At 52.4% G+C, this 20,142-nt stretch overlaps 9 protein-coding genes across 9 annotated transcripts; 4 read left to right on the forward strand and 5 right to left on the reverse strand.

Annotated features, from left to right (window-relative positions):
- Positions 1-72: 72 nt before the first annotated feature.
- PV05_09775 (ubiquitin-like protein 1) lies at positions 73-1,246 on the forward strand. Its single transcript, XM_013456146.1, has 4 exons — positions 73-273; positions 362-416; positions 589-671; positions 803-1,246. The coding sequence occupies exons 1-4, from the start codon at positions 263-265 to the stop codon at positions 885-887; spliced, it is 234 nt and encodes a 77-aa protein (XP_013311600.1). The 5' UTR covers positions 73-262; the 3' UTR covers positions 888-1,246.
- PV05_09776 (uncharacterized protein) lies at positions 1,174-2,641 on the reverse strand. Its single transcript, XM_013456147.1, has 2 exons — positions 2,326-2,641; positions 1,174-2,266 (listed from the first exon to the last, which is right to left on the reverse strand). The coding sequence occupies exons 1-2, from the start codon at positions 2,458-2,460 to the stop codon at positions 1,373-1,375; spliced, it is 1,029 nt and encodes a 342-aa protein (XP_013311601.1). The 5' UTR covers positions 2,461-2,641; the 3' UTR covers positions 1,174-1,372.
- Positions 2,642-2,797: 156 nt separating this feature from the next.
- On the forward strand, positions 2,798-4,284 carry PV05_09777 (uncharacterized protein). Its single transcript, XM_013456148.1, has 2 exons — positions 2,798-2,863; positions 2,914-4,284. Exons 1-2 carry the CDS (start codon positions 2,827-2,829, stop codon positions 3,861-3,863), a joined length of 987 nt encoding a protein of 328 aa, XP_013311602.1. The 5' UTR covers positions 2,798-2,826; the 3' UTR covers positions 3,864-4,284.
- Positions 4,038-4,931, reverse strand: PV05_09778 (uncharacterized protein). Its single transcript, XM_013456149.1, has 3 exons — positions 4,604-4,931; positions 4,434-4,520; positions 4,038-4,365 (listed from the first exon to the last, which is right to left on the reverse strand). Exons 1-3 carry the CDS (start codon positions 4,766-4,768, stop codon positions 4,264-4,266), a joined length of 354 nt encoding a protein of 117 aa, XP_013311603.1. The 5' UTR covers positions 4,769-4,931; the 3' UTR covers positions 4,038-4,263.
- Positions 4,932-5,121: 190 nt separating this feature from the next.
- On the forward strand, positions 5,122-6,735 carry PV05_09779 (uncharacterized protein). The gene has a single exon (XM_013456150.1). It carries the CDS (start codon positions 5,602-5,604, stop codon positions 6,520-6,522), a length of 921 nt encoding a protein of 306 aa, XP_013311604.1. The 5' UTR covers positions 5,122-5,601; the 3' UTR covers positions 6,523-6,735.
- Positions 6,736-6,757: 22 nt separating this feature from the next.
- Positions 6,758-8,183, reverse strand: PV05_09780 (uncharacterized protein). The gene has a single exon (XM_013456151.1). The coding sequence runs from the start codon at positions 7,616-7,618 to the stop codon at positions 6,791-6,793; it is 828 nt and encodes a 275-aa protein (XP_013311605.1). The 5' UTR covers positions 7,619-8,183; the 3' UTR covers positions 6,758-6,790.
- Positions 8,184-9,413: 1,230 nt separating this feature from the next.
- PV05_09781 (uncharacterized protein) lies at positions 9,414-11,737 on the forward strand. Its single transcript, XM_013456152.1, has 2 exons — positions 9,414-10,064; positions 10,126-11,737. The coding sequence occupies exons 1-2, from the start codon at positions 9,624-9,626 to the stop codon at positions 11,188-11,190; spliced, it is 1,506 nt and encodes a 501-aa protein (XP_013311606.1). The 5' UTR covers positions 9,414-9,623; the 3' UTR covers positions 11,191-11,737.
- Positions 11,669-16,170, reverse strand: PV05_09782 (uncharacterized protein). Its single transcript, XM_013456153.1, has 5 exons — positions 15,218-16,170; positions 14,811-15,123; positions 14,547-14,756; positions 12,416-14,361; positions 11,669-12,364 (listed from the first exon to the last, which is right to left on the reverse strand). The coding sequence occupies exons 1-5, from the start codon at positions 15,467-15,469 to the stop codon at positions 12,260-12,262; spliced, it is 2,826 nt and encodes a 941-aa protein (XP_013311607.1). The 5' UTR covers positions 15,470-16,170; the 3' UTR covers positions 11,669-12,259.
- Positions 16,171-16,969: 799 nt separating this feature from the next.
- On the reverse strand, positions 16,970-20,088 carry PV05_09783 (uncharacterized protein). Its single transcript, XM_013456154.1, has one exon. The coding sequence runs from the start codon at positions 18,639-18,641 to the stop codon at positions 18,273-18,275; it is 369 nt and encodes a 122-aa protein (XP_013311608.1). The 5' UTR covers positions 18,642-20,088; the 3' UTR covers positions 16,970-18,272.
- Positions 20,089-20,142: the final 54 nt, after the last annotated feature.

The following is a 20,142-nucleotide window of genomic DNA, read 5'->3' on the forward strand; positions in this document are numbered from 1 at the left end:
AGTACAGCGTCTGCCCCGCGATTGAAGCGACTTGAAAGCGTCAGGCTGCGCTCGGATTGCCTTGGATTTCGGCCACTTCTCACTGCGTCACTTATGGACCGTAGTAGTTCCTTTGCTATTACCCATTCACCTGCTTGACCTCCAGGCAACAACTTTCTCTCCCACATCATCTACCAAGCTATCACACCTCTCTACAGACAGCCCCTCTCCCTGATAACCGGCACCGGCACCCAAAACACTGCTCATTCGCACGTCTTTCAAGATGTTGATCAAGTACGCCGTGCCATTTCCATTTCCCATAGAAGTTCCCCTCTCACGGCTTTATTTCCCGCGACCCGGACTAACCAGCGCGGTGTGGCAGAGTACGCACGCTCACCGGGAAAGAGATCGAACTCGACATCGAGCCCGACTACAAGGTATGCATAACGATCCTTCGATTACCTGCGATATGTGTCGATGACAGACTATGAAAAGTCTCCCACACACACGCGCGCGCGCAATATCGCCTCGTATCACATGGCATCGACATCGCTCTTGCATTACAACAGGAAATAGTTACTGACCAAGTCCCGCGCAACTGTTTAACAGGTCTCACGAATCAAAGAACGGGTCGAGGAGAAAGAAGGCATCCCCCCCGTGCAGCAGAGACTGATCTATGGTGGGAAACAAATGTACGTCCGTGGCTGGCTTCCGGTCACACACCCAATGAATGGGGACATAAAAAGAAGAAGAAGAAAAACAACAACGACGACGACGACGACGTGGGCAATTGCTGACAAAGGGCTTTGATATTCAAATACAGGGCCGATGAAAAGACCGCAGAAGACTACGGGCTCGAGGGAGGGAACACGTTACATTTGGTCCTGGCACTGAGAGGAGGACGGTAATGATGACAAAGACTTCAACCTCAAGAGGAGACGGGACCGAAACCGAAATCGCCGAGCAGAGAACCATGACGATCGTTGGTCAGAGTCGCGAGATGAAAGGCAGGCAGGGACAGCCGAGTGCAGAAGAACACTGACCATTGACGAAGCTCATGGATTTGCCGGCAGCTTTACATATTGACTTTCCCGGCGTTGAAACGAAGACATGAATGAAGACGATTCGACGTGCAAGCATGATCCATAGAAGGAAGACAGTCTAGAATCAGATCTGGGAAGCATCGACACTGATCAAGGACACGCAAAGCCCATGCCCAATCTTATAGGGATATTGCCCCAAAAGAGAAATATGTCCAAAATCTACATTCCAATGACTCCAACAGTCGGCCCAACACCTTGCTAAATCTATATCCCAATGAGTCCAATAGCCATGCCAACGCCTTGCGAGATTCCAATCCATGATATGCACATCCACAAAAATACCACCTACACTAGGAGATATTCCGTGGCTTTGCGACACGTTTCGCTGATGACATGAAGAGTGATGGAGCTTGTTTCCTCTTCATGGTAGGTCGCTGCTGCAGTCTCAAGGGACTGGCAGACCTCGGTCGCTCGTCGCTGACTTCCAAATGCTTCCGCGGTTGTTCGACTTCCTTCTCTTCCCCATCCGAATCCTCCAGGAAATCCAAGGTCAGGCTACTGTTAGGTTGCTTATCAGCTGCCGGCGCCGATGCAGGACGAGCAGTGCCATTCTTCAGCGCCCTCAGCCTCGCCTCCCGATCCGCCGTGAGATCGTACGATTCATGAGCAGGAGATGCAGCCGGTCTGGGAGCATGCAATGGTGGCCTCGACGTTCGCACTGCAGCCGGTGGCAGAGGGGGAGACATGACCTTCGCCGTCTTCCGTTTCATGTCCTCGACAAACTGCTGCGGTGCTGCTTTCACGGCCGTTGCTTTCTTGTGCAACTCGTGCATTGGTCTGTTCATCTTGGAGGCTTTTGCATCACGGGCCTCCTTCCTGATCTTCTCCATCAACGACATCTTGTGTGCACCTTTGCTTCCGGTCCGACCGCTAATGTAGTCGTAATGAATCTTGGCTCTTCTACTTGGTCCTTGAAGCGGGCGATGCCGACCCGATGCGATAACCGCGGTGTTTTGTTCTTTCTCATTCTTGATGTCCGCTAGCGAGGCTTTGAGCATGGCTTCGGCCGCAAGGGCGCTCTGGCGGACTTCCTCAGCCAGTTTGCGGTAGACTTTCCACCAGTCCTTCGGGTCACTGGGTTCGTGGGGTTTGAGGTGCCAGTCGGGGATGTCGCGCTTGATGAAGGACAACCATATTTCGCCGTCTTCGCCGATAATCTGCGGAGAACTGAGTTCTATTCGGCGCTAAGAATGAATGTGTTAGCACTTGCGTACATGCTGGTGGTATGGTGGTATAGGTGTACCAGTTGATCTGGATTTTCGATCGTAAGCAAGACCTCACGTGCAACTTCATAGGGCACAATCCATATGTCCTCAATACCCCTCTTCCACCGAATCAAGTGGTCTCGACACATGTGTTGAAGGCTTTTGACTGGCATGGCGGGTGGCTGGACGAGCTCAGCAGAGGGTAGGATGGGCCTGCGCAAAGATGGGATGATATATGTGTGAACTGAAAGCGAGAAGTTGAACTAAGTCATCAGAACGCAATGTAACGGATCTGACCTCTCAGTCAGACCTATAGTTAGTATAGACGCAGCAGCACGGTGACATGGGCCAAACATGTTGGGAATGGAATGTAAGTCTGAGATTGTGGGGAAGGTGCGATGTGAGTGAGTGAAGTTCAGCCTCGCCGCCGCAGCCCGCAGCCTTGTCCTGGCGCCGGATTTGGCCATGTATTCCGCGAATTCCTGCAGTTCTTTTGTTCACAACTATTCAAAAGCTCGTACTGACGACAACACACAACAATGGCTACATTCACGCTGCTAGACCAAGCAGAAGAAGGTATGTAAAGCTACAGGCTTTAATTTGTTCAAGAGCTCACACAAATGCAGACAAGCTACATGCCACGAGACTCCTAGGAATCGAAGAGCGCCCATTCAGACGTCTTACCAAGAGACTTCTTGCGCCCACGACACCTATCAATGCCTTCCTCTCGAAGAATGACGAAACAGATGATACTGCTGAAAAATCCGAGGTAGACACAGCAGCTCAGCATGAACAAGCGCTGAAGGACATACAACGGTTCCGCGAAGATGTCATCCTCGACTTCGCCGCGTTCGAAAGCAGTATTGCCCGCATTCAGTTTCTCCGAGCGGCTAACGAGCGCGAAAGAGAGCGTTACGTGGCGGAAAAGGCAAAGATAGAAAGAACCGCAGCCGAGGTCAGGGAAAACACCGCGAATCTGCGTGTACAGCTGAATGAAGCGCAAAAGACATTGGCGATTCGAAAGACGTATGATGTTATTGCGGATAAGATTACGAAGAATGCAGCGTTGAAGCCGCGGGACGAGCAACATGTCAATACTGAGAAGCTGAAGGCTGAGATCGAGGAGCTGGAGCGCGAGGCGCAGGAGCATACGCAGGCTTGGCTCGAGAGGAGGGAGCAATTTGAGAAGATTGTCAGCGAGGGAATGATATTACGAAGGGTGATTAGAGATGAGAAGGAGCCGGAAAAGGACGAGGATGGTGCCGAGCACGAGAATGGGCGCGATGGTGAGCATGATGGCGAGGCAGATGATGAGGATATGCTGGGCGTGGGCAGAGGGAGGGATGGCTTGTCCAATGCGGGCACACCACGCCCCGGTGATGCGCCGACGCCGATGATGGATCTACGTGGAAGTAACGCCATGACACCGACGACACTGCCAGAGGGGTCTGGGAGGACGCCCAAGGCGGCTGATGAGGATGTTGATATGGATGCTGGGCCTGCAGACGAAGGCAAAGGAGAGGGCGTGTCTAACGCTGGTGGAGAGAAAGCGGGCGATGACATGGACACGACTTGAACTGGCGACTTCAAGCCCTGCAGGAGAAGATGACTCGTCATGCGGTCGGGGCCGGTGAACACGAGCTGGCTGTCATTGCAAGAGCGGTCTGCACAGGGGAGGTATTCTATGATATGGATCGGTGTGTATGCCAGGCTGAATTTTGATGATACATTTTCAACCTGCAAAATACAGGTAGGGTTGAAATCTTGCCGGAAGCGAGTATGGCTGGCTATTTGAGCCACATCTGCGGGTACGTTCGCACCCTCAGACATTCGCAGAAGGAGAAACCGCTCCCGTTGGCAACAGCAAACGATTGCTCTGTGAAAGCTTTGCTGCAAACTCTTTCGAGGGTCATCGCTCCTTGGTATTTTATTTTGTATATGAAGACATCAATACGGTCCGTTGGTTCTCGCGACTTTTACGTCGACACCCCGGAAATGGGATCGTCCTTTTGCTGCTCCTTGGCCGTCTTCAAGACTTCCACGGCAGCGTTTCGTTCCTCGTCATTGCCTGCCATATCCTGTGGTTGCAATCAGATCTGTTCTAGGGGCACCAACGGGAGGAATTGGATTGAGGAAGTCGACATACCAGCATATTCTCCAGTTTCTCTCTGGCGCTGGTGATGCGCTCACGCAGAGTAGGAATGACTTTCTTGGTTTCTTCCAAGGCTTGACGCTACGTTTCTGGTTATCAGTATAAAACATTAAACCCGTAAAGCAGAAAGGAATGCCATTGTGTGTAAAGAATGATTGACGGACCTCTTGCTTCAGCGTGAACTCGCGGTTCCCATCCTCGTCAGTCTCGTCCTTCTCCAGCTTGGCTATGCGAGTCTCCTGGTGCTCTTGCTCCTTGTAGTACGAAGCTTCTTCCTTGAGCAGGCGCTTCAACGAGGAGATGGCGACTTGCAGCTGAGATGGTGCCATGGTCAATCTTATCTTCGAGGCTGTGTTTTAACTGACTTTGCGGATTGTATTCGTTGCCTCGAGACGAATAACCACGGTGGGTCTCACGTAGCTTCTTTACTGTAATGTCTGACTGAGATTCACAGAGTAGCCGACGGTCACTTGTTTACCCTCGACAATGACTTCGGTCTCGTCTCGACCGAGAGATGTGACGTCGGAACTTTTAGCATCTCAACTGCGGGCAACGCGTTACCCGTCACGTGGTTGAAAGTGGGAATGAAGCCCTCAAAATGCATCTTTGTGTTTCTTTTACTCCTTGGTTTGCTTATCCTAAGAAACCTCCCGCTCATGAGGCTAATGCAACAGCGAATGACCCATGACCCATGACCCAACGGCTGGCTGCACATGCGGGTTATTCAACAGCCGTTGTCTTACTCAACTCAACGGGTTGTGTGATGGCTCGAGATTGAACTGGGACAACGGAGGATTGTGTGCTGACAAAGGCTCCTGGCTGCCATCAAAGCCCATACTAATAGTATTAACATGCGTTATCCATTTGTAGCCACCACCGGGGTTGTCTGCAGCCAGTCTTGGATGTTCAGGCTCGGGATCCAAAGCACAGTCCCGGCCATATATATTAGGGTCTAACAAGGTAGTGCTCGCCGTCCCTTCTACTCCCCCAGTTGCTCACTGCCCGGACGAATCTCACAACCACAAAGAGAGTGTTGAAATACGGAGGATATAAGCCATCCAACATCAGCTGCCCCTGCCCTTGCCCGTCTCCATTTCCAGCCCAGACAACAACCAATCCACCAATTTAGCTATACCTCGATACACCCAAGGCACTCTCCACCATGCGCGCCATCGTCGTAAAGTCCTGGGATTCGCCTCCAGAGTTCACCTCCGACCATCCGCACCCAACGACCTCGGACTTCGACAAGGTCACCATCAAAATCCTGGCCTCCGGTCTTCACCAACTCATCCGCTCCCAGGCGGCCGGCCAGCACTACAGCAGTAAAAGCGCCGGTCTACCATACGTCCCCGGTGCCGACGGTGTAGGCACCACGCCCGAAGGACAGACCGTCTATTTCAGCAGCATTGCCACGGGCGGCGGTTTCGCAGAGTACATTACAGTCCCGAAAGTAGCTATCGTCCCCGTCCCTGACGGCGCCGACCCCGTCCAAATCGCCGGCCTGGTCAATCCGGGTATGAGTTCGTGGATGGCGCTCGCCGCAAGAGTCGACAACCTGCCTGCGAACTTCACCGTCGTCATTGTCGGTGTGACGGCGATCTCGGGCAAAGTCGCCGTCGAATTTGTCCGCGGCAAGGGCGCCGGCAAGGTCATATGCGTGGCGCGAAATGCGAAGGACATGTCTTCACTGAATCTCGACCAGGTCGTCGTGCTGGCGGATAAGCCTGCCGAGACCGACTTCTCGGTCCTGGGGGATGTCGATGTCATTCTGGATTATCTCTATGGTCCAGTGGTGCCCGCGCTTTTCAACGCTGTCAATTCGAAGGTCCCGATACAGTATGTCCAGATTGGGTCGGTTGCGGGACTGGATATTTCTCTGCCTGGCGCCGTCCTGCGGTCGAAGAATATCACGATGCGCGGCGCCGGACCTGGAGCCTGGTCTTTGCCGCATTTTGGGAAAGAGCTGCCCGGTCTGCTGGCTGCGGTGGCTGGCTTGCCCAAGATGGATCTGAAGGTGCGGAAGCTGGAGGATGCGGCTGATGCGTGGGCAGCGAAGAGGGATAGGACGGTTTTTGTTCCATGACTTGCGCTAGCGTCGACAACTGAGTTGCAGGCAAAGATCTAGATGGCTACTATAACGGATGAGTGCTTATGAAATGATGGGTAGTGTCTGGCTCGTCATATCAAGTCTGTGGGCAGGAGTGGCTGGAAAATGGCTTGTAAATCTAGAGCGCACATATAGGGGGGTTGTTCCTTCATGAATGAATGGCGTTGAGAGTTCACTGAAGATCACTGGACCAGCACAGATGTATGCAGGACCTATCGACTGAGCAAACGAGGAGTTTGTTGGATTAGATGCCAATCTCGATCTCTACCCAAATACACTTCACAGTGGTGGTCTCTAAGAGGCCCATCTCACTCTCAGTCCGGAAGCTTACGGGCTGTAAAGTGGTGCTGATTGCCATCTCGTCTGGTTGGAGTTCCTTTGTTCGTGCTCGAGGTTTCCAAGAGGACGACTCACATCCAGGCCCTATGTTCGGAGCACCAAGAGTTTCAGGAGTTCGCCAGCCCAGATTCCATTTTCCCGTCTCGCCGGTTGGGTCATGGTCAGGCCCTGGAAGGACAAACGCACGCTTTAGCCACCATTTGGACTTCGGTCGTGGTGGAAGTTCAGTGGCGTGTAGTGGTTGTGCCTCAGGACGCGAATCTGGATTGGAAGTGACAGCAGTGGCTGCTTCGTCAGAGAGCTCTCGTCGAAGTAGACAGTCCAACTCCTGGACCACAGCACCCTGCATCCAAAAGGAAGCGCGGTTTTCCTCTCCATTCAAAGCAAGGAGAGTCCGTGTCTCCTGGGATTGCGGACTTGGAGTCACTATATTCTGCTCCGTCAAGGCTTTGCTGTTCCGCAGAGACTCGGATGGTAGAATAATGATGCTCAGATGAGAGCAACCGTTCGCGAGATGGAAAGTGAAGGTTGGAGTTATGGAGTTGGTGATGAGATGCCGAACCCGTCGCGTGCGTTCTTGCCGTATAATGGAAGGCCCGGAACTGCTAGAATTCTGCCACGGTTTCGATGTCGACGTCGATACTGGCGCAGTAGCCATAGACTCTTCATAAGTTGGGATCCGCTCGTTGGGCGTTCCAAAATCTTCCCACCGGTACGTGCCCTTTCCTTCCATCTGCCCTTGTTGGATTGTGCCGGAACTTCAGCAATGAGGAGGAATCTTGCACTGGACAAGGACTAAGCTCGGAGGTTACACAGCAGATCCAAACCCTTGTGGTTTGATGGACAGGGAGCGAAGGATACGAGTAGCAATGGTTAGTGAAGGTTGTCAAGTCGGGACAAGACCACGAGGTAGGAGCGCCCAGCTTCGGCTCGCCTAATGACTCTCTGCCACAAAATGCGGCTACTGGGGGCTTGATCGGCTGCTCCTTCAAGACGTTGTCTGTTTGCTGTGGCAGCCGCACAATGAAGGGCGCGGGCTTTCTAATGCCCAACTGACGGCTGACAAGATCCTGACCGGTGTAAAGATCTGGGTGGATCGGACCCAATAGAGTTACGCCCACCGTTTGCTCAAAAGGTCGCTCAGATCCCCGGCGCACATTTCTTGGGCGCAAGTTAGTGGACTCTTGACTTTCAGGCTCTCCGTGAGTTGGGCGCCAAATGGCCAAAATCACATGAGCTTGTCGCTGGGATGGATCTACCGACTTTTGTTGAAGGAAGTGGCTCGGAGAGAGGGGCCGATAACATAGACTGAAGTGGGATCAAGACATCGTGCCGTACATCACATGGCCGATGTGCAACTTACAGCGAAAGACTCCGGGCCGAATGATGGTCAGTTGATGAAATCTGGAATACGCTTGATCGCGAGAGGTGGGTACTCCGTGTATGTCCTGTCACGCAGAGTAGAGAGGGGTGAGAAGGATAGACGGACCCGGGTGGCAGTGCAAGGCTGACTTTTGGCTGTGCCGAGGAAAGGCATTGCCGCTTTACGGTTTGGTTTGGTTTGGTTAGACACCGTCAAAGCCAGTCACGATCCAAAGGGCAGCATCCGACGCCGCTTTAGTCTTTACAGGAAACAGCTGTGCAATTCTACCAAATGGCCCTCATTCTGTGCGCTCTGGCAACACAAACGCGTCCAGCTGCAGCTTCTCGTTCTCCTTACAGCGTCGAATATGCGGTTGTCCTTTACCATTGAGCTTTTCCACGACGCGGTTGGTTAGACAAGATTCAACGTCCCAAGACTCAACGTTGAAGTCCCGAGCTTTACCTACGACTTGACCTTCCGCCCTTGTACCCCGTGGTCGCACGGTCCAGCCATCGCGCTCTACTGATCTCGATGTGTCTAGCATATCTAGGAGAGGCCTGTCAGCCCCGACCGTGTGCTAATGGTTCGTGAATGATTGCGCAGTTCTTAGAGGTTGCCTGGCCTTGTCTAGCGGTGCTCCGCCACCCAATCCGTTCCAAAACATCCGCTATTCGGATACTACCACATACTTTGTGCTTGGTATAAAGTATCGGCAACGACATGCCGAAAGATAATCACTCTGCATGACGTATTCGTACTTCTCCTGTGGTATCAACAGAAGCAACTCCGAATTGTCTGATCATCTGATGGTTTCAACACTCTAGGTAACCTTCCAGAACAATGGTATCGATGCATTTCTGCCTTGCCAAGGTACCTGGTGTTGGGCCTAGTGAGCCCATGATGGCCCGCCCTTCCGGGGCTCCGCTGCAGGATGCCTAGGACATCTTGAGTCCATCAAGCCGAGAGGACCTTTCCATGCTAGCACTCCAGCGCCTGTGTTTACTATGGTAGCACGATACTGCCCCTCCACCGGCTCCATCAAGGCATCTTCATGTGGCCGTGCCATAGGCTCACCTTCGTTTGAGTCACAGGGATGGGCATGGAAACGAACCGTGGTCCTCGAGGTGAGGTCCGCGATCAACACTCACTCTCCAGCGTGCGGTGTGAGTTATTTATGATTTGTCCCCTCCTCTATGTGTACATGCTTCTTGCTCTCTCGTCTTGCAAATCAGAACTGCAGCACCAGGCCTGCTGTGTAACCATCTCTTATACCTATCGGCTTCCTTGTCTTCTTCATATCAGTCACAGTCAGGCTCTTGCAATCGACTACCCTCGCTACTCACATCATACAAGCACACTTTGAATATCCAGGGGCATGCCGAACATGTGGTACCACATTTCCAACGCCAACGAGTACCTCGTTGTTACGGGCGCCAACATCGATGATGTCCGTATCGTCAAGAAAGCCTTTGTCTATCCATGGCAACGGGTCGCACGTATTTCAGTCTCTCCTTTCGACTTCTCTCTCAACCTACAGGCGATGACCATCGAGAAACTGCAGTTTGCTCTACCTGCCGTCTTCACCATCGGCCCTGACAACAAGCCCGACGCACTCAAGAAATATGCACTCCTCCTCAGCGGCAACCCGGATGGCACCTCGACAAACTCATCAAAGCCAGGCACTGCTATCGTGCCAACTCAGCGAAGCCATGTCCAGGACATCGTCAAGGGCATCATCGAAGGTGAGACCCGAGTCATCGTCTCGAGCATGACCATGGAGGAGATTTTCAAGGAACGGCAAGTCTTCAAACAGAAAGTATGTTATATTTCTAAAAGCTCTTTCTCTCCTCCCCATTTATGCCGCCTGACGTTCCCAGGTCATCGAAAATGTGCAGAAAGAACTCGATCAATTCGGCCTCTGCATCTACAACGCCAACGTCAAGGAGCTGCAAGACACCCCCGGATCAGAATACTTCGCCTTTCTCTCGCGAAAAGCGCATGAGGGCGCCTCGAACCAAGCGCGCATCGACGTCGCGGAAGCCCGCATGCGAGGCGAAATCGGCGAGGCCGGGAAGCGCGGCCACACGAAGCAAGAAATCTCCAAGATCGAGGCCGAGACTGCCGTGCTCGAGACCAAGCGCAAAGCCGACAAGGCCCAGGCTGACGCCGAGTTGACGAATCGTCAAACCGAGCTGGAAATGGGCATACGCATGGCGCAAATCAAAGCTCAACGCGCCGCCGAGTCTCGCGACGCGGAGTTGCAGAGGGATGTCGAGACCAAGAAAGCCGCGACGGAATTGGAGCGGCTAAGAGCCAAGGACCTCGTGCGCGCACAGATCGCAAAGGAAACGGCCGAGCGCGAAGCGGACGCCAACTTCTACCGCGACAGCAAGAAGGCCGACGCCAAAGCGTACGCGGAAAAGCAAGATGCCGATGCACAATTGTTCAAGCAGCAGCGCCAGATCCAAGCAAACGTCGAGCGGCAGATGAAGGAGGCAGACGCCAACTACCATGCCAGAATGCGCGAAGCAGAGGCCACACAGGCCCAGGCCCAAGCGTACAAGGCTCTGGCAGATTCCTTTGGCGGGCCACAGGGTCTCTTGACGTACATGATGATCAAGGAGAACACCTATGAGAAGCTCGCCCTGGCCAATGCCAAAGCCATCCAAGGCTTGCAACCCAAGATCACGGTCTGGAACACAGACGGCGCCGGTGTCGGTGCCGGTGCCGGCGCTATGGGAGGTGCCGAGGGCATCATGCCGATCAAAAATATCATGCAATCGCTACCTCCGCTGTTGAGCACGATCCACGACCAGACGGGCATTGCGCCTCCCTCGTGGATGGTCAAGATGCCCGACGAAGGTGTCAATGGCAAAGCGAGCCACAATGAGAAGAGGATGATGCTGAAAGAGGCGGCAGGCAAGGACGGCACCAAGGCGTGACTCGCGGCTACATCGAAGACCTCCCAGGACTGGCAGGACTGGCAGGACTGGAAGGGAAACGACAAGGAGAAAGACAAGGGCAAGGACCAAGGGTTGAGTGACATGTGAGTATGGTCCGCGATCACAAGGTCAGCCAAGCGTCGGGGGTGTCTGTCTGGCGGAGCTCGGGAAATCGGTAGGATTTTTGATGGAGCAGGTGAGGTCTACAGAGAGTGATGGTCCCGTCGGACGAGTTTTCCTTTTTGTCTTGTTGATGCAGCCCCATATTCGGAATTCGAGTGGGAGATACGGAGTACTGAGCCGTTACGTTTGAAGTGGTGAGGGAGCATGTTTAACACATAATTGTCGCGACGATCGGTTTACTGGCAAGGGTTGCATTTACCGGGCTGAATGGTTTGTTGTGCTGTGTGGTTTTAGGCTTTAAAGTACTAAGGAATATGCATATACCATGAAGATGACCGCATGTACATACATTCATGTCTGCTGTACCCCAATGATAGCGAGGTAAACTGGAATTAATGCCTTCAGTAGCGACATATTCATGTAGACGAAGTTAAGACATGCGGTGCAGATTTGGCTCCACATACTGCTACCCAGCCCCAGTACCGTCGAAGCAGAGGAAGTTCGAGTCCAAATCTCAACGAGTCTCACTTCAACTCACGGACGAATCGAAGTCTTTGTCTTGCAGTGTTCTGCAGCGATAAACTCCTTGAACACCTTTATATTTGCACCCAACCCATGCAAAGGCCCGCCAGAAGTCCCTATGAAAACAAAAGCATCTTCCAGTTGTTCTTTTGATACCAGATCGCAAACTTCGTCTGGGAATTTCCTCGTCATCAATATTGTTTGTCATAACTCGTAATAGCGTAGTATGTCCCGGTTTCAAGGTCGTGAGACCGCATACTTATTTGACATTTCGAAACCGCTTTTCTCTATCGCCGTAAAGGCAAACGCTTTTCGCCTCTTTTGAGATGGTAATTTCCGACCGCCTCCCCTTTGACCTGCTGAAATTTGAGATTCGGTCGTCAACGTCGCAAAGACGTGTCTGAAACGGTGACCTTGTTAATCATCAACGCCGCAGCCATTCGAATTTTTTCTTGGGATCCGCCCCACTTTGTTGCGGTTCAACCTGCACACTGCGATCGTATAATTCGCTTCGAGGATCTGCCGAGTCCTGTATTCATGTGTTAGGTTGCACGGAAGCGGAGGATCGTGATTTGCTTACCTCTGATTCTTCCAGAATCTTGGTCTCCAGCACTAACTTGACCGTATCTTCACTTCGAACCGTACGAGGCGGGAAACTGTACGGATTTTCGAGACTCTTTTGAATTCCGACGATCACTTCTCCCATGATTTCGAACTTCTTCCAATTGATGTTGGAACCGACAAACGTCGGATTCGCGGTAGCAGCCATTGTAAGATCTTGTCGGATGAGGGGTAAAAACGGGATGCGTTCTGCAAAGGAGTTTTCCCACGCCATTCGATACGCAGCGTGTGACCTCGACAAGCCCATGAGAATGGTCAACCTGAGGAATTGCTTCTGGACATCAGCTGGCACCAGCTCCCTCGTTGCATTCAGCCGAGCGATTTCGTGTCCTGTGATTCCAGCCACGATTGCTCCAAGCGAGTTGTAGTTGTTCAACTGGCGGACTTTCCAAGCCAAAGCCATGAATCTCTCAAGAGCCCTGGCTCGGTGTTTAGGCTTGTCTCGGAGTAGTATCACCCCTGAGACGAACAATGCTAAATGATTGAAATGTTTCACCATGGCGCTGATGTTGTCGACTCCTCTAGACTGTCTCCTCTGCTCTGTCGAGAGCGATACGTGCCGGACGAAATCCCGAGGTCTGATGGCAGAATACATGGTCCAATCAATTCGAGTAATTTCCCTGGCCAGTTCCTCTACAGGTGTCTCCATAAACTGGTGCCATTGAAGTTTGCTAAGACGAATACGAGGGATGGACCTCTTCAGATTTTCGGCTTGGATCTTGGCGTGTTCCAATTGCACCACGTTAGAGGCCGACTGACTCGAAGAGTTGTATGGTTTGATCATACTGGACGATGTGGAAGCAGTATTCGACGCTGGTGCAGACCCGTCATTGTCGTCTTCGCTGTCGTCATCATCGCGTAGAGGTCTTCGGCCTGCCTTGGAGCCGTCGTTATTGAGCGAGTGGAGGGAGTCTGATGACGATGTCGGAGTCTTCTTGGGAGCATCGTTGTATGCCCAGTCAGAATCTTCATCGGGAACAAGCGTGTCTAAATTATTGCTTATTTCTCTTGCAGCCGGCGCAAAGACTTTACTCTTCTCAATGTTCTGCACAAAAGGGACAGCAATGTCGCGAGCTGGACCTTGCGCAAAATCGCCCGGATATGTGGCGGTCCACTGTGCCAGCACCTGAAGATAGCGAAGCATTTCCGCCACTTTCGAAAAATGGACCATGTTACTTTTCTCGATAGCCACGAATTGGTCGATCATGGCGACGAGGAGCTGCTGTGGAGTCGCAAATGCTCGATACAGGCATAGGAATGAGGGAACGAATTTCGAATCAGTCTTGTTGGCCGGTAGTACTAGCAACTTTTCCACGAGCTCCTTGAACGGGACACCTAACTCCTGTCTGGTATGATCGTTGGTTTGCATGACGCCCAGAGGAGGCCCCAGTTGCTCGACCTCGGTACGCGGAGAAAGATCGTTGGAGTCTTCATCCATGTTGAGAAAAGTCTGATAGGCTTTGCTGTCGACATTGTCTGGAGAAGCGGGACGGAGCATCGACTTGACGTAGTAAGAATCTGGCGTCTCGGGAACGATGGCTGTTGTTGTCTGTTCGGGTGATATCAATGTGTTCGTCCAATCGCCCGAGGATACTGGCGTGTGAGGTTCTGCTGGGCGACGCTGAGGCCTCGACGCCGTTGTAGTGTCAAGTCGGAGTTGAGTCTTTCGCCTGCGAGGTATCACACCTTCCGAAGAAGACGACTCACTATCTTCATCGGCTGATTCAATCACAGCTGGCCGCATAGACAAATTAAGAAGCAATTCCTTGGATTTGGAGGTCTGTAATCGAGTTTTTGAGCGACTTCGACTCCGAGTTTTCTTTGGCGAAGAATCTCTGGAAGTCCTCCGCTGATCGACTAAGGGCTGGGAGGAAGCATGTGAGGTTTTGCCAGATCGTGCGGAAGCTGAGGAAATATGTTAACCGATTGACGTGCACATATAGTGCAGGAGAGATGGAGTGAAGGAGACATCGAACGCTGAGACGGCTCCGCTCAAGGACAACCAAGCCAAAGGTAAGGAAAGAGCGCTCAGGAAATAAAATGTAGGCAGGGCAAGTGCGACATGAAAATGGTGAAAGAGGTGGACTTACCACGAGGAGAGGCGATTACTCGATTCAACATATTCAAGAAACAGAGTTTGATACTCTGAGGTGTCTTCAAAGACACCTCAGCAATAGCTACGCTGGCAAGATTGCGCTTTACTTGTTCAAGGAAAAGAGGATTGATCTGACGAGACTCTTGCTTTGTATCGCTTTTGGAGGCCACAAGCATACATGGCAACCCCGTGTTTGTCATAGAAGCTGTGGACACGTCAGCCAAAATAAGCCTTGCGTCGAAAATATAGTAGCACCTACTCAAAGCCGGAGGTACATCGGCGACGCTCTCCTTATCGGAGACACTGTAGAGACAAAAGACGCCGTCGATGTCTGGGAAGGGTGCACCGTTCACGGAAGATGGCCACTCGATCCTTCGTTCGCTACTGAAGTCGACATCGTCAAGCAACAACTCGATAAATTGGACGTTGTAAGATTGATCTTTGACAGTCACTTGAGTGGAAGTTCGCGGCCCTTCTTGATCAATGGCTGTTTTGATGAATGTACTCTTGCCGCAATTTCGAGACCCTATAGCCAAGAATTTGAAGGATGGTGTGAGGCTGGAATGGCTTGTCTAGAAGCGTGAAGGGTCAATATGAAGGCGCAAACAAAGAGCAAGGCTAGATAGACGAAATAGAATAAGATCAGGGCGTATATGGCCTACACACCTTGGAAGTGAGCTTGGGTTGTGAGGAATGGCCACTAGCAGGCCGCCGGTCCGAGTATCGCGTGGTCGTCCTGTTGTCGGGCGAGGTCACAGAGTCCTCGTTGAAACCGGATTTGGATGAAGGTGCATGTCTAGACTGTTGATTCTTTCGTCGATCAGTAGTAGGAGTGGAATTGTGACGTTCGCGGTTCCTGGGGGATGGCACAGCCGCCTTCGGCTCGAGGGAGCGATACCTGGTGGATCTGGTATCCATGGTCTGAGCAGGCCTTCTCGGGGTCAAGCTAAAAAGGCATCACTCATGGCGTATGAATGACAAAGGCTGGCTGGATCCCTTCAGGGCGAGGCCCGTCGCAAATGTTCGACAACCGAACAGTCAGGAGAGGAAGGTGGAGGTCGATCATGGGTATCTGGGACATAAAGACGCCAAGCTAATGGGTCTCTGGCTGGTGGACTGTTTTCGGACAAGATTGACGTGGGAGGACCAGGTGTTGGCAGCTCCCGTGCTTGCTGAGAAGACCAGGTATGGATGCTTTCAGCAGCGGTAGTGAGAGCGACGCAATTGCTCACTCCAGAAGTCGGCCAAGCGAGAAGGAGTGGACGGGTATGAAACCGGAAGTCCAGTAGTCAATCAAGTCGGGGAGGAGAAAAATCTCAAAACAGTCAGGATTGGTGGAGGCCTGAGTGGAGGGGCTGGATAGCGAGAGAAGAAGGGTCGTTCCGGACGTTAGCTGGACAATCAGGAGGAGCCTGGTGTAGAGGGCGGTATCAAGAATCCCATCTGAATTCGAGAAAGATGATGCTCTCTGGGGAGCGGCGAGGTTAGGAAAGGATGTGAGGTCTGAAGAGAGCAGTGATGAACGACGTCGAGGTCGGAGGAGGTTTGGATTGGGTGGGTTCGGAGTTTGAGGTTGGACATGGATTTCTGGGGTTCGTCAAGTTTGGATGTGACGGTGGGTTTGTGCGTAGTCTGCTCGGACTCTGTCTGGTCTAGGATCAAGGTCGAGGGCCATGTGAAAGGGCTACTGCACGTCTGATGCCAGTGTGTCAGGTACCATGTTGGTGGTGGTTGGATGGCCAGGTGAAGAAGACGCAGGCTGCTGGATTCCGCAGCGACACCAACCGGGGACAAAATGCGCCAATCTCTCAGCACGTTGCCGCCATTGGTGGCTACCACGTCGCCTTGTTAGCGATCCTGCTCCCGCCCGCCGCCGCCAAGTGGGCGAGTCTGCACGATCAAGTCTTGACGATGGTTGGCATTTCTCTGCACCTGCAGCTACATCCTGCACAATTACACATGCAAACACCTTGCTCCTTGCATCTTGCTGGAGAAAACGACCTGCTGCATGGCACCGGAACGAGAGAGCTCTCAAAGCAGGATATGTCGTCCCATTTTGCGCAGGCGAGGACCGTTGCTTGGTGGGCAAATCAGGGCTTACTAGGCTCCTCCAGCCGGCCTAGTGTGCCTAATCCTAGGTGCATAGCTAAGGTAAGGTAGTTTAAGGACCATCTCAGACCATATCCTCATGCCTGGGCCGAGCCAGCAGTTAAGGCTAAGTTAGTAGGCGGTGGCTCACTTATTCAGGCGGCATCAGCGGGTTCTGCCTCGTTTTCGGGCCAAACTTGCCATTCTTCGAGCCTGGCGCCGTCTAAGTAGCCTCACTGCTCTCAACCACACACAACCTGGTCTTCCAATTTGCTGATTTTTTCTTTCCTTCAAAAAGTGTCCTCGTGCGTTCTCTTTGCTGACGGCTGATAATGCGAATACAAGTTTTTGATTTCTGTTCTGCTCTCATACTCTCATAATCTCATAATCTCCATCCTAGATGACTAGAATTGATAAAGTGCCCCTGTTGAGATCGCAAGCCCTCCATCTTCCCATCCTGGGCCTTCAATCTATCCGAGTCAGGGGCCAAATCCACCAACCCAAAATCTAACACCCGCTTGTTTTGCAATTTCTTTGGCGCCGGCTCAGGCCTTTAGAAGCGAAAAGTCCCAATCTTCAATGCTTCATTCGCGTGTTGACATGTTCGTGGTCCAGTATCTCCCGAGACTCCGGCCGTCGCTACCACATCCCTGGTCCGGATCACTTTTGAGCTCCAAGCAGAACAAGCGACGAGGATGATCCGACCTGATAAAGGACCAAGATTCTCAAGGAAAGCCAGCTTGTACTGTACTATGGTGCACCAGAGCTCTCCTGCCTGTCCATAAATAATCCTTCTATGAGCCACTCTTCCGCCTCTATCGGAAGGCTAAGACAGGTCCGCAACACCTGAGGCTGCGGCAACAGCTGAACCATCGTCTCTCTCCTGGCCCGCAAGATCAAAAACTCAATCACGAAAGTCTCAAGCCACCCGGCTTGCCTCTGCATAGGTACGAGTATCTTCAGCTTCCTCGCGTGTCCATGCCGCACGCGCCATTTCAGGGTCTTGCTACTTACGGTTGTCTCCTGAAAACTTGTGTGGCCGGATGCGTGACAACGCCCATCGCAGGATGAGAATACAATTCTTTCTACCTTACATACTCTTGAGTCTGTAGACCGCGTTAGCAATATGACGTCCGAGCTTCTCGTCACGCGTCAACCACGTTTAAATATGCTGAAAGCGTCCTTTCCGCTGTCACTCAAGCTGTCATTCGGCGAGCCGTGATCTGCTCAGCTCGCCCAAGCATCGTCATTGAAATTGTGTTTACTCGGGATTTAGCCGTTATGACTTCGACATACTCGAGCCCTGACAGACCGAGAGACAAGATCGATCTCGAAAGCCAACCGGGAAAGGGGACCACTAACATGATGGCGGAAGATAGTAGCGTCTCAAATCGGTCGTCGATCTCGTCCTACCATCCAAACGTCGACTTGGACCTCGACTCGTTATTCAAGCGACTGGACAAGTACACGGCCGAAATGGAAGAAGTCGAAGCTCGCTTGAGACGAGCCCGAAGCGCGTCAATAAGGTCTAGTGGCCACGATTCACAACGTTCGTATATCGAAGTGGACTCCTGGTTTGACAATATGCCCCTGATCCCGCCAGGCTCGGGTTCCCGCAGAGTATCCTCCTTGGTCAGGAGAAGCCTGGTAGCCCAGCAGAATGCAACTTTCGCCGGGCTTCCTGTTTTAGTTCAGCCACTGTCCAGGGTCGACGGTGGTCTCGGTGGACACAGGCGTTCGCAGAATCAGGGAGTAATCTATGGGCAGCTTGAACATAGGACGAGCCTCGTCGAGGGAGGGCTGACCGGGTCAAGCGACACGCTTCTCGAGCGGGATTCAGCAAGCAGCAGCAATCACTCAGAACAGCCTGCATCGCAGAGATCATCCATACTTCACCATTTCCTCCCGAGACGACGATTGCCAACTCCGCCCAGAAATGGGAGTCCACCAAGATCAAGCTCTGATCATCTGGCACAACATACCGACCATACAGTACGAACATCTGCCACAGACAAGGAGTCGAGCAACAGTGATCCCGACCAGGCGTTCCTTTCGGGCCATGATATGTCAAATCCAGCAGGGATGATGACCTCGACTTTGCCGCCCAGAACTTCCAGTAAGAGCTCTTCAGCAGGACAGGTACGCATCAGTCGCGAAGGCGTCCCATCGAAGACGACCAGAAGGCGAACATCAGCTACAGCAGAAATCTCGAGTGAGAGGGCTGGGAGGTCTGGGTCGGATCAGACGGCCTCATCTTCCAGATTTCAAGGCGGACTGTCGCCTGTGCCAACCCTCTCACATGCTGGGTCCGCTGCAACTCTGAGTCCTCCGCAAACGCCCATGTCGATCTGCTCCCCTCATGAAGATCAACTCCGTCGAGAGCTGGAGAGCTTTGCTCTTCAAGAAGGAGCCGAGACTCTTGTACTGAGATACAAGAAGCGAAAGCCACCCATATTGAGCTTTGCTGACTCCGATGAGGGTGATGATAATGATGACGAGCATCCCTGGCAATACACTAACCTAGACTATACCCTGGCAAAGGCGGCAGGGGCAGCCGAGCCGAAGAGCACCAGCAGACCTCAATTGCGTAGACAGCGGAGCATTCTCAGCATATTCCAGAGGAGATCGCCTGTAGAGAAGCTCATCGACATGTACTTGGACGAGGACCCAGAACGGAAGCCGACTCCGAGAAGGACGTGGTCGATCAAATCAAAGAGAGTCTCGCCCGTCCAGTCAAGCACGGTGGAAGATCCGCCGATTCCTCCATTGCCTCAAATCAGCCCTGTGGCACGATGTGCATCTCTAGAATAAGTAGCCGCGTTTGATCACCTCTGGTTTGATCTTTTTGAGCTCAGCTCGGCCACCAGATCAGCGAACGCTTTCAGTCCAATACGCTCGGCATGTTCTGAGCCCACTTCGTGTTCAAGGCGACGTAAAGAACGAGCAATACGCTGCTGGGCGGACCTTGCTGGTTTGGATGCCCTGGAGTTGCGCTCTGCAGGAGCAATATCGTTGCTTTCATCCACTGCAACTTCGAAGATGGATTTGAGCTTTGGGCGCAGAAGTGGATATCTTTCGAAGAGCTTTGGTAACCTTGGGTCTTGAAGGAGCCTATCTGCAGCTGAGAGGTCTGGGGTCGCCAGTGTTGCGGCAGTTGTGGCAGTGCCTGCCCTGGGTGGGTGATCGACTTCTTGATGCACCTGGACGCATTGGCTTCTATGCTCCTTGAAGCATGTCAGAGAGCAGCTGTCACACAACGATTAATGCAAGGAACGTAACGAGAAACGAAATATCAAACCTTGTGGCCCTGCATGAGGGACAGCGATACTTGAAGTCCGTAGTTGCACAAACGCTGCAACGTTCGGACGACATTATGGTGCGACAGTACAGTACTCAAGCCTCAAGCTCCGCTATTGTCGTTGTTTGATACTGTACTTGGGGGATTTATATATGCAAAGAAGTGATTGATGTTGATGGCGTCGTCCAAAATCGCTACCCCGAAA

This window comes from Exophiala xenobiotica, assembly GCF_000835505.1.
Source record: "Exophiala xenobiotica strain CBS 118157 unplaced genomic scaffold supercont1.6, whole genome shotgun sequence".
Classification (NCBI taxonomy): domain Eukaryota; kingdom Fungi; phylum Ascomycota; class Eurotiomycetes; order Chaetothyriales; family Herpotrichiellaceae; genus Exophiala; species Exophiala xenobiotica.

Bases quoted from the DNA above. Each gene is read 5' to 3' on its own strand.
- PV05_09775 (XM_013456146.1), top strand. The intron at 417-588 runs GTATGCATAACG...ACTGTTTAACAG, and splicing joins ACATCGAGCCCGACTACAAG to GTCTCACGAATCAAAGAACG. The intron at 672-802 runs GTACGTCCGTGG...ATTCAAATACAG, and splicing joins ATCTATGGTGGGAAACAAAT to GGCCGATGAAAAGACCGCAG.
- PV05_09776 (XM_013456147.1), bottom strand. From the start codon at position 2,460: ATGCCAGTCAAAAGCCTTCAACACATGTGTCGAGACCACTTGATTCGG. The intron at 2,267-2,325 runs GTACACCTATAC...ATTCATTCTTAG, and splicing joins TCGAAAATCCAGATCAACTG to CGCCGAATAGAACTCAGTTC.
- PV05_09777 (XM_013456148.1), top strand. From the start codon at position 2,827: ATGGCTACATTCACGCTGCTAGACCAAGCAGAAGAAG. The intron at 2,864-2,913 runs GTATGTAAAGCT...ACACAAATGCAG, and splicing joins GCTAGACCAAGCAGAAGAAG to ACAAGCTACATGCCACGAGA.
- PV05_09778 (XM_013456149.1), bottom strand. From the start codon at position 4,768: ATGGCACCATCTCAGCTGCAAGTCGCCATCTCCTCGTTGAAGCGCCTG. The intron at 4,521-4,603 runs GTCCGTCAATCA...CCAGAAACGTAG, and splicing joins AGTTCACGCTGAAGCAAGAG to CGTCAAGCCTTGGAAGAAAC. The intron at 4,366-4,433 runs GTATGTCGACTT...TTGCAACCACAG, and splicing joins AGAAACTGGAGAATATGCTG to GATATGGCAGGCAATGACGA.
- PV05_09779 (XM_013456150.1), top strand. From the start codon at position 5,602: ATGCGCGCCATCGTCGTAAAGTCCTGGGATTCGCCTCCAGAGTTCACC.
- PV05_09780 (XM_013456151.1), bottom strand. From the start codon at position 7,618: ATGGAAGGAAAGGGCACGTACCGGTGGGAAGATTTTGGAACGCCCAAC.
- PV05_09781 (XM_013456152.1), top strand. From the start codon at position 9,624: ATGCCGAACATGTGGTACCACATTTCCAACGCCAACGAGTACCTCGTT. The intron at 10,065-10,125 runs GTATGTTATATT...TGACGTTCCCAG, and splicing joins GGCAAGTCTTCAAACAGAAA to GTCATCGAAAATGTGCAGAA.
- PV05_09782 (XM_013456153.1), bottom strand. From the start codon at position 15,469: ATGGATACCAGATCCACCAGGTATCGCTCCCTCGAGCCGAAGGCGGCT. The intron at 15,124-15,217 runs GTGTGTAGGCCA...TCACGCTTCTAG, and splicing joins AACCCAAGCTCACTTCCAAG to ACAAGCCATTCCAGCCTCAC. The intron at 14,362-14,546 runs GTAAGTCCACCT...ATATTTCCTCAG, and splicing joins AGTAATCGCCTCTCCTCGTG to CTTCCGCACGATCTGGCAAA.
- PV05_09783 (XM_013456154.1), bottom strand. From the start codon at position 18,641: ATGTTCGTACTGTATGGTCGGTATGTTGTGCCAGATGATCAGAGCTTG.